Source organism: Alnus glutinosa, chromosome 2 (assembly GCF_958979055.1).
Source record: "Alnus glutinosa chromosome 2, dhAlnGlut1.1, whole genome shotgun sequence".
Lineage (NCBI taxonomy): Eukaryota > Viridiplantae > Streptophyta > Magnoliopsida > Fagales > Betulaceae > Alnus > Alnus glutinosa.
Window position 1 is genome coordinate 8386218 of NC_084887.1, and position 11329 is coordinate 8397546.

Genomic DNA, 11329 nt, shown 5'->3' on the forward strand with positions numbered 1-11329 from the left:
TATTTGCTCTTGGGTAAAATAGGTTTGGTTCTGCATAGTGCATCTCTTTCAAAAATCTATGCCAAATGCATATCTTTTGAATTGATTCTCTTTCTCTTTCTCTCTCTTTTGCTTTCTCCTTTTAATTAAATGAAAAACCAAATTTGATAGTAAGGATTAATTTATTGTTTTTCTGTATCAAGTATATCACAAAGAACTCTTTGAACATCTTCAGCATGCTAGTCAAATGCATCAAAATAGTCAAATTCAACTATTACCAAGCGTCTTTTTTATTTTTATTTTTATCAAATGACAGATTTGTGTTCATTTAAAATATAGAGAAAAATGTAAAATCCGTTTTCAAAGTTCAGTTGATTTTTTAGTGTATTCTAAGAGTTCCTTGTTATATAGAAAAACAATAATTTAGTCCTTATTGTCAAATTTGGTTTAAAAAATTGGCCAACCCGACTCCATTAGTCATAATAGCTTTGAAAAATTTGGTTTAAATAACTTTCAGGCGAGACACAAGTGAACAGTACATTGAGTGAAAAAACAAAGAAAATGGTTGTGATACCAGGCTGTCAAAATAGCTGGTATTTCTCTTGAGAGATTAGTAGTTTGTTTGGTAAAACCTTTTAGAAGGTGGTTTTTGTTTTTTCTTTGAAAAGTATTTTAATTTGACATAAAGATAAAAAGTAATTTTAAATATTTTCTGAGTTTTTATGTTTTGAGTTGTCTATTAATGTATCTAATTTTTTGGTAAAAAATCGAAAAAAAATAAAATAAAATAAAATTGAGGAAAAAGCATTGCCAAACGGATTGATATGAGATGAATGACTGACTTTACTAACCATTATTAGTCAGACTTTGTCAGCTTTGCTAGTGCACTCATATGATCATATAAATATGAACAAGGCTTTGATTTTTCAGCCCTTCTGTCAAGATTGGATGAGCAATTTAAATAAGATCTCATGATCTCAAATTGGAATAATGTCAATGATACCTGTTAAATTCCATTGTTTTTTCCTCATTCTTTTGGTGTGGGGTTAGAATTTGTCAGATTTGTCATTCTCTTGATTGCCAATATCCATATACTTTATTTATTTATTTTTGGGTGAAATTGTCTATAAAACTAATTTCTGTCCAAATCTGCTTTGGAAGACCTCTTTTTTCTTGGTCAAAAACAGTGGCAGAGACAAGCAAGTCGGCAAATGAATGTTGCCTTAAAAAGATACTAGTTTCTTTGACAATTTGATTGTAAAAAATATTGTTGAATATTATCTGACAGTATTTTTTTTTTTATTGTTTTCTTAAACCGAGAGAAGAAAGAGAAATGATTGTAGCGAAAAGAGAGAGAAATGATTCAAAATATTAGGGTTGGCAAAACGGGTCACCCGACACGACCCGTTAAGACTCACAACCCGTTTAGCCTAGACCCAAATACGACCTGTTTATGTTAATGAGTCGGGGCTCCAGACACGACATAAACACGATAATTTCACGGGTCACCCGACAAAACATGTGAAACCCGTTTAACATAATGGGTCAAATCGGGTCGACATGACCCGTTTAGCTTATAAGTTTTTTTTTTTTAAAAGAAATTATTATTATTATTATTTTGGGGGGATTTTTTTGTGGGTATTTAAATGAAATAATAATAATTTTAGCAATTCATCTCTAAACTACTACTCCTAGTCTCTTAGTAGGCTAGCACCAAATCACTTAATATGTTTAATTGTCTAATCAAATAACAAAAAAAAAAAAAAAAAAAAAAACACTATATCATCATTACAAATTTACAAATACAAAAAACTGCATCATAATTGTCCACTCTTGAGTCTTGAATTTTTATTTTTATTTTATTTTATTATTATTTTTTTTTAAAGTACGAAATAAGGAAACTAAACAGACTTAAGGAATTAAAAAAGAAGAAAGAGAAGCCTTTCCAAAACAGGGAGAAGAAGGCCCAACAACAAGAGGGGAAGAGATGGAAATGCAGCCAAAATTGAGTCTGGTTGCGGCCCAAGATGCCACATAATGGGCACAGAAGTTTGCACTTCGGTTGATGTAACTAGCTGACCAGCTAGTAGAAGATGGGATAATAGATCGGATGTGGGAGATCATAGAAGTAATGTCCCAATCCTGGGTAATAGTTGGATTTTGAAGTGCCATGGAAATAGTTAGAGAGTCTCCTTCCAAGATAAAGGAAGTAATATTAAGAGTAGTGGCTAATTGAGCAGCCAAAAGAGTCGCACGTGCCTCCCCATAAAGAGCAAAGCACGGGGGGCTAATAATAGAGCTGCAACCGATGACTGATCCAGAGAAGCTTCTGATAACAGCAGCTTGGGCAGAAAAAGTACGTCTTATAGCTGTATCATAGTTCACCTTATAGAAAGGAGGGCAAGGTTTCTGCCAAATCTCAGGTGAGTGAATCATAGACGAAGACCATGCAGAGTGATGCTCCAAGACAAGCCTGTTAATAGTAGCTGAGATTGTAATAGCATTTGGAATTATTTTATCATGATGAGCCTTGTTCCTAGAAAACCAGAGTTGATCACAAGCTACCGCAGCAAAAATCTGAAACATATGAATTGCTGTTTGGGGAATACCAATTGTAGCTGGGTTCAAGATAATGAGAAGCCAATCTGTCATATTATAAACAGGCAAAGCAAGACTATCCAAAGGCCAAAAAGATTGGCGCCAAACCACACGAGCTATCGGACAAGAGAAAAAAAGATGGGAGAGTAGAATCAAGAGGAAAAGAGCAAAGAGAATAGGAGGTATCTAGATTAGAGGAATGGATAGATTGGGAAATGCGAAATTTGGTAGGAATTATATTCCAAACCATTTTCCATAAGAATAATTTTAATCTATGATTAAGGTTCAATTTCCATAAAGCTTTCTAATGAGATTGGGAAAGAGAAGGGGAGACCGGGGTTGAGGAAGAGATAAGGTGATGGACTGATTTTGTGGTGAAAGATCCAGAGGCAGAAGGAGTCCAGAGAACCAAATCATGTAGTGGGGAAGGAACAATTTTCAATATTTCTATGATGGTTGAAGGTTTAAAAAGAAAAGATAGCAGTGTGGAATTCCAAGTGGAAGAGGAGGGGAGAAGAAGATCAGAGATAGACAAAGGATAAGAGGAGGGCATATAAGGCAAACGGGGATCAGGGAGAAAAGAAGGAAGAGTAGGAATCCAGGGAGAAGTCCAAATAGATAAAGAAGAGAATTTGCTAGGAAAAAAACAAGCACCTTTAGCAATGATGGGAACAATTGCTTTGATGCCATTCCAAATCCAAGAACATGAGAAAAGAGGGGAAGAAATGAGATTACCATATTTGATGTACTTCTTCTGGAAAAGAGAGACCCAGGAGCTGGTGTGGTTATTGAGCAGATTCCAACCAAGCTTTGAAATGAGAGATAAATTAACATCTCTCATAAGCCGAAAACCCAATCTACCTCGATCTTTTGGTAAACATAAAGAACGCCAAGATTTAAGGGAGAGATTGCAAGATTTATCCTTGGAGAAACCCCACCAAAAATTCTTGAATACTTTATCCAGAGTGCGACAGAAAAGAAGAAAAGAACTCATTCCCCCCCCTCCCCCCCCCCCCCCCCCCCCCCTTTTTTTTTTTAATAGATATATATAATTTTTTTTTTTTTAAAAAAAAAAAGTCAATCGTGTCGACCAGCCAGACTGAGATAAACGGGTCGACTCGTTAATGACCCAAACCCGTTTAGGGTAGACCCAAACCCGCTAATTTCGTGTCGGGTTGTGTCAAAATTGTCAGCCATACAAAATATGTATTCTACGTAAAGAAAAGACAAGCTGCTGGATGTGATTTTTTATTTTATACTAACTAAATATACACGATACGAAGGTTTTAGAGCGTCTGCCGGATATTTTCATCGGCCTGCTAGGATGACGTCTGAATCAGACTGTGTAGCAGACCAAGAAACGGACCTGAGAATTTCATCAAACGTAGGATGCCTGCCACCAATGTTCTGGTTAAAATTAGACCACATTGCAGTTGTTCTAATTCTGTCAAGCAAATTCGCCGCCTCTGTTGCATCCCCTTCAGACTCAGCCCCCTCGTTTGCTCCATCCAACACCCTCAAAACCTGTCTTATTGTAGGCCTTTCGCGAGGGTCCGGATACGCACACAACAAACCCAAATGCAGCACCCTCTCAACTTCCTCAATGCTATAACCGTCCATGTTCTTCAACCGCTCATCTACAGCACTATGCAATTCTCCTGTCTCCATTAGCCTCCATACCCTATCAACCAAGCCTGGTTTCCCTTCTTCAATTGGTCTTTTCCCACACACCACCTCTAGAGCCAATATCCCAAAACCAAACACATCTGTTTGAGTCGATGATCGGCCGGTTCTAACCACTTCCGGTGCCATGTACCCCACGGTCCCGACCACTCTTGTAGTGTCAACCGACCGCCCGTGACAGTGCATTCGAGCTAGTCCAAAATCGCCTAATCTAGCATTCATATCCTTATCAAGCAGCACATTGCTTGCCTTGATGTCTCTATGCAAGACTTTAGCTTCCCAACCCTCATGCAAATAGGTTATACCGCAAGCCACATCTTTCAAAACCTTCAACCTTTCCTGCCAACTCAACAGCAGACTTTCATCACATTCAAAAATCCTCTTGTCCAAACTTCCATTTTCCATATAATCGTAGACCAAAATCAAGCTGCTTTTCTCATTCTTGGACCAACCTCTCAATCCTACCAAGTTCCTCTGCTTCAATCTCCCTAAGCTTGAAATTTCAGCTAAAAACTCCCTCATCCCATTTTCATTCTCCCAAGGGATTCTCTTCACTGCAACTTCTGCTCCCTGCAAAAACCCTCTGTAGACCTTCCCATTCCCTCCAAGGCCGATGACATTTTCTTCAGAAAAGCCTTTGGTGGCGGCGTAAATCTCTTGGTAATTGATTCGATGAGGCCAATACTCCATTTCCCAATCTTCAATTCCTTCCCCTATCTTCCCTTTTCTTCTCTTCCTCTCATACAAAATCACAAATACTAAAACCCCACAACCAACTACAAAAATACTACCAACACTAACCCCCACAATAAACCCTTTCGATCGAAAAACCGACCCTTTTGCAGGCACAAACGAAGGCAAATTCGTCGTTAACAAAGCATCACCAATAGAAAAATTTGAATTACTAAAGCTCCAAGCCAATATCTTATGACTCTCAACCAATTGTCCTGTTGCTGCGCAAAACCCTGCATACATGTCATCCAAAAGAACAGTAGAGAGATTAACAAACTCACTTATCAAAGGCCTCCGAGGCCTTTTCATGCCTGCCACAGCCATGGTAACATTTATACGTGACTCAAAAAAGTCGATCCACACTTGATAATTCTCCCCATTATTAAGCTTCAGCTCATCAAACTTCTCATCATCTTCCCCCCTCCAAAACCCTGCTGTATATGAAGCCAAAGAGGTAAGCGAGTTCACGACCACACCGACATGATTACCATTGATATCATTGAATTCTTGATTCTTAAACACATCGAACTCGATACCAAAGACATGGTTGTTGGGATTACCTGTAAAATAAAAATTTACATAACATTCAATAAATTTCAAGATCTTAACTGTATATCATGATTTTCATCACAATAACCGGATAAAAGAACATATATACAAGAATCTAAAAGCCTAAACACCAGAAAATGGTTTTACTCACTTCACCCTCCTAAGTTACACAAAGCTGATGAAAATTGTGTATATTTATAGGGTAAAGAGATGATAATTTCCTTATTCACCAATAATTCTAGTTCCCATCAAGCAGAAATTAAATAAAAGCCCACTTCTCTTAATTGACCAAGAGTTTACAACATTAAGAGTAACAGTTTTCATATGTGCCATTAAATTGTTACATTACCATCATTGGTTAAGTTGAAAAGACCCAGATGCTGAGATGAGCTTGTGCCGTTTATGCCTGTAGAGGGTGTGAATAGAAATACAAAGCCATGGCCAGGGAGGAGGTTCTTGACTTGTGCAATGGAGAAGATGAAGGAGGTTGAGAAGGGGAGGGGAGTGGAGGAGTCGGTGGGTTTTGTGGGGATTTTGGAAGGGTACAAGGCACGGCCTATGGAGAAGGAGGTCTCATCAGTGATGCCGAGGATCGAGGAGTTGATGGTGGCATTGCCAAAGAGGAGAAGGTTGGTGGAGTTGAAGTTAGTGTTGAAGATGAACTCAGTCGACGCTGAAGTTGAGCTGAGGATTGCAAGTATTAGGGTGAGGAGGAGAGGGAGAGCTGGAGAAGACATGAGAAAAGAGAGAATGTGAGACAGGGAGAAGGAAAAAGAAGGAAGATCAAGAAGAATACTGAATATATTAAGCAAGAGACAGATAAGGCTATGGCCCTGCAGAAGATTTTTCAAAAAGTAAGATAGAGTCAGGGTCAACACCTGTGGGCTAAAGAAACAAGGGAAATGCGCTAGTTCCCAACTTTTTATCCCAAAAAGTGGTTCTCAAATGATGTGTCATCATCCCATGAGATGATGACACATATCCCAAAATGATAAATCACATGAGATTGTGACACATCATTTGGGAACCAAATTTTAGGAAAAAAATTTGGGATGTGTAGCACTCCTCAAGAAACAATTCCAAGAGAAGAAGCATCACTCATGTACGGTTGTACCCTGTGCTATATATCGGGCTTGTTTGGCAAAAAAAAATTTCTTACCCACTCTTCGATTATTCTAAAAATAATCGACTTCGAAACATTCCAACTTTATATTAAATCAATAATTTTTTATTATTATTTAAATTAAAAAAATTCAAAACAATATAATTTTTTTTTACTTTTCTATATAAATTCTTTTTATTTTATATTACATCTATCACTTCTAACTCTCACTATCAATTCTCCTCCTGTTACCAAACAATGCCATTATTCCTTACTATCAAAATGATGTTATTTTTTATTTTAGTTTTTGGTTTTTTCCCTAAATATTATTTCTTATTATATCCAGTTTGACAATTAACTCTTTTCTTTTTACTTTTTCACATTGTCAAGCAAATTTCTTCATTTTTATTTTACAAAAATTTCAAGAAAGAATTCACATTTACATTACATTAAGTCCTAAAGACACACCCAAATCCTGAAAATCTCAGGATTAAACTCATCTGGAAGACATTGATACCTGATCAAGTACAACCACGAACTCTCCTATAAAAGGAGAGTGGGACTTAAGTAAAGGGGATCGATACTCTTTGATTTCAATACATTCATACAAACTACGTCCTAAAGCCTGATTTAGGCATCGGAGTTAACTTCCGCCATCATATTCCCGACAAGCTCATTTGTCTGTTTTCCTTTTCTTAGTATATGTTCGTCAATTGATTTAGTATTCATCGATTCTTGAAAATTGTACTAAAATTATGAAACAATTTTTTAATAAAAGATTGAAAATATTTTTCACTTTTATAATATATCAATCAATTTTTATTACTATTTAAAAATAAATTAAAAAATAGAACGCATTGCTAAACATAGCGATTTTTTTATATTCTTTTAAATAATGTTTGCATCGACAAAGTACAATGACGTTAAATTTTGGTGGTGCAACCAGCAACCGACAATCAAAGGGCACCAAGTTTGGCCAAGTTCAATCAAATAGTCAAGCTATTACATACGGTTTTATTATTTATTTATTTCTTTTATTTTTTTTAAATACCTTCAACTTTTTGTAGTTTAACAACTTTATATTTTGTCTAATATATTTCATTTTAATTATATCGTAAATAATACATTGTTTATGACTAAAGACAGAGATAGTACCTACTACCTACGTCTAAAATTTAACAGAAGTTCACGTCACATATCTTAAAAATAGACATGTGTCCTTATGTATAATTAAAAATAAAAAAACTAAAAAATAATAAAAACTTAACCAAAAAAAAAAAAAAAAAAACCCATTTTGAAAAAAAGAAAGATGAGTGGTTGAGCCACCCTATAACCAGTTTGGGGGTGGCTAATCTCAAAGAGCAAAATAGGAGTGGCCGAAACCACCCCGAAGAGCCTTGGGGTGGCTCGGCCGCCCTTGTTTGGCCTGGAGTGGGTTTGGCCACCCCAAACAGGCCAAACCCTAACTTGAGTTGGGTTTTTTCTTTTATTTTTTTTATTATTATTTATTCATTTTCATTTTGGGCTTGTGGGGTGAGTTAGCCACCCTATGTTTCTTTTCCTTTTTCTTTTGTTTTTCTTATTTTATTTTATTTTTTAATTATATATAAAGACATGTGTCGATTTTTTAAGGCATATGACGTGGACTTCTAACAATGTTTGGACGGAAGTTGGGAGAATGTATCATCTCCGTGTTTAACCATAAACGAGGTACTATCTACAATACGAAATAAATCAGATGAGACAAAAAATAAATTCATTAAACCCCCCCCCCCCCCCCCCCCCCCTTTTTATTTTAAAAAAAGAAATTTTCATACCGATATATATATATATATATATATATATATATATATATATTTACAACACTATAGCTCAAAAGCTTAAACTAATGGGTTCAATTAGGTAACAACAATCACTCCCTTTCTTTATATTTTTACTAATGTGGGGACAACAACCTAGCTTAGAAGTGCACGCAGAACAATCCCCTCGTCACTTGTGAATCTCTTCCACTTTGAGCCAACCCCCTCTATTGTGTGAGTCATTTACAAATTCAAGAGTGAATCATTTCCACTTTGACCCAATTTCCCTTATCCTGTGTGTCCAAGAGTGTCATGCAATGGAAGTTAACAATAGCTCTCAGATACAAATTGTTAGGGAGAGAAGCACTAAGGGAGTCAAACAAGAATAAGTTGATATATATACTAAGACACCACTTTTAGCCCAAAATCTAAGCTTATGGGCATAGGTCCACTTAGATATATTAATTACTCTTTTTCTTTATACATTCTCAATGTGGGACACAAACTTCACAAATGCATTCACAACAAATTAGCATATTTATACTTTAATTTTAATTTTTAACATATAATTTATGCTAATATACCCTTTGTAACGTTGCTTTCCAGTTGTAATAATTAAAATTCCCAAGAAGTGAGATATCTCAATTCCAGAAATCCAAATTCACTGCAAAACTAAAGAGGCCATAAGAGAACACTACGTTATTTACTGTTAAAGAATATATACTCCACATAATTGTGATCGGATATGGTAGGAGAATATATGAGATTGTATGATTTGATTATAATAATCATAATTGAATGTATTCGATTCTAATTTGATTTGATCTTCTTCCATACCTTTTTGTATTCTCCGTACATCCTTATGAATGGGGATCATTTGTATTGTAAATTTATTAAGAGAAATAAGAGTAAAATGTAGCCCTTTGGGCTTTATCATGTGGACGTACATCATAGACCGAACTGCGTAAAATCTCTTGTCTCTATTTTATTATTTCGCTTTAATTTTCTTTATATTATCTTTTCTTTCATAAAGAATGCTAAACATCAAAACACTTTTTTTTTTTTTCCCAGAATTTAATTCCAATCTGATGTGTCATAATCCTATGAGATCTATCATATTTGGAAATATGCCATAATCTTATAGGATTGTGACACATTAAGTTGGAACCAAATTATGGAAAAAAAATGTTAGGATGTCAAGCATTTCTATTCTTTCATTCACTACAAAGTATGGCATTACCAATTCTTTAAAAATGTCCAACAAATATAAAATAGCGTTATTTTTGTTTTCATAGAGAAACAAACAACAAAAATAGGCAATTAAGCAAACAACAAAAATATTAAAGACTTTTAGTCATGCTAGGGAAGTCTTTTTCAGTTCTTCTAACAAGTCCTTTAAAACCACTTCTCACACATTTCACAAATACTCTGCTTCCCTTCTCCATTCCAATGAAGCTTCATAGCTGCAACTTACTTGCATTAAGCACTACATATCTTGGTGTGATTTTTCTCTTTTCTATAAGCCTACTACGCTTGCAACTTGCCGTTGCTGTTACCGCTGCCGCAAGCAGCAAAGAGTTACAGCCTCGAACCTAAATGACAATTCCTTAATTGGATCCGTATCACCATACATTGGCAAGCTTAGCTTTCTTAGGGTGGTCAACCTCTTAGAAAAATTCTTACACGAAGAAATTCCACAACAAGTCACTCACCTGTTCCAGCTGCGACGTCTCATTCTTAGGCATAACTTGTTGACTGGGAAAATTACAAGCAACTTCACCATATGTCTTCAACTTATGCTCCGTTTGTTTTGGCGTAAAATGATTTCTGGAAAATGATTTTGGCATTTTTTGGTGTTTGGTAGGGGTGGAAATAATAGTCAACCGGAAAATGATTTCTGTTTGACCAAAAATGCTTAGTAAATTTCGGAAAATGATTTACGCTTTTTTCCGAAGACGCCAAACGCGGTCGATCTATTTTAAACGGCACAGTTGACCTTCACGTTCAAGCAGCCGACCACCATCGAAATATTACCGGTATCGGAATCCGACAACATCCGGTTAATGTGGCCGGAATCTGGCGACGAAATCCGGCCACCTTCGTCGGAATCCGGTCAGCTAGATTCCGGTGACCAATATGACCGGAATCCGGCCATCTGGCCGAATCTGGCCAGAAATGCCGGATTCCGACCATCTGGTCGGATATGGCCAGAGAGCCAGATTCCGGCCGGCTGGCCGGATCTGGCCAGAGAGGCCGGATCCTGGTCGGCAGGCCAGATGGCCAGAATCCGGTCGTTTGTGCCGGATTCCGGCGAAACTACAGGAATCTGGCTATCCCAGATTCCGACGAAACTGTCTGGATTTCGACCTTTATCTTGAATTCTGGCTATATTAGCCGGAATCAGGTAAAAATTGTCAGAATCTTGTCGGTCAGTGACCGAATCTCGTCATCGATGATTTTTATATTATATTATATTAATATTTATAAGTTTTGAATAAAAATTAATTTTTATAGGTTAATATGATTGAATGAAAATATGAAAAATATTTATGATTTGTTGTACGCGCCAAACACCGAAAAATGCTTTCGGCGAAAAATATTTTTCAGAAAAATGACTTTCCTAAAACTATTTTATGACAGAAACCATTTTACGTCGAAACAAACATAGCATTAATTAGATTCATGGACTTTTTGAGGAATAAACTTGCTGGGAATATTCTTAATTAATGAGCTTGGCTCTTTGAAGAAGCTTGTCGGGCTTCAAGTTTACCAAAATAGTTTAAAAGGAGGTATCCCATCTTCATGAGGAAATGTTTTTATCCAATGCTTCTCGACTTGAAGTACTTGATCTAAACCAAAACAATTTTAGGGACAAGATCCAACTGAT

At 36.2% G+C, this 11329-nt stretch overlaps 1 protein-coding gene across 1 annotated transcript; it reads right to left on the reverse strand.

Moving 5' to 3' along the window:
- Positions 1 to 3806: 3806 nt before the first annotated feature.
- On the reverse strand, positions 3807 to 6366 carry LOC133862060 (probable L-type lectin-domain containing receptor kinase VII.2). Its single transcript, XM_062297913.1, has 2 exons — positions 5891 to 6366; positions 3807 to 5552 (listed from the first exon to the last, which is right to left on the reverse strand). The coding sequence occupies exons 1-2, from the start codon at positions 6276 to 6278 to the stop codon at positions 3886 to 3888; spliced, it is 2055 nt and encodes a 684-aa protein (XP_062153897.1). The 5' UTR covers positions 6279 to 6366; the 3' UTR covers positions 3807 to 3885.
- Positions 6367 to 11329: the final 4963 nt, after the last annotated feature.

What these genes read in the sequence shown, in the direction of transcription:
- LOC133862060 (XM_062297913.1), bottom strand. Translation starts at nt 6,278, where the DNA reads ATGTCTTCTCCAGCTCTCCCTCTCCTCCTCACCCTAATACTTGCAATC. An exon ending in TTTCAACTTAACCAATGATG is followed by an intron (nt 5,553 to 5,890) that starts GTAATGTAACAA and finishes TTTATTTTACAG; the next exon opens with GTAATCCCAACAACCATGTC.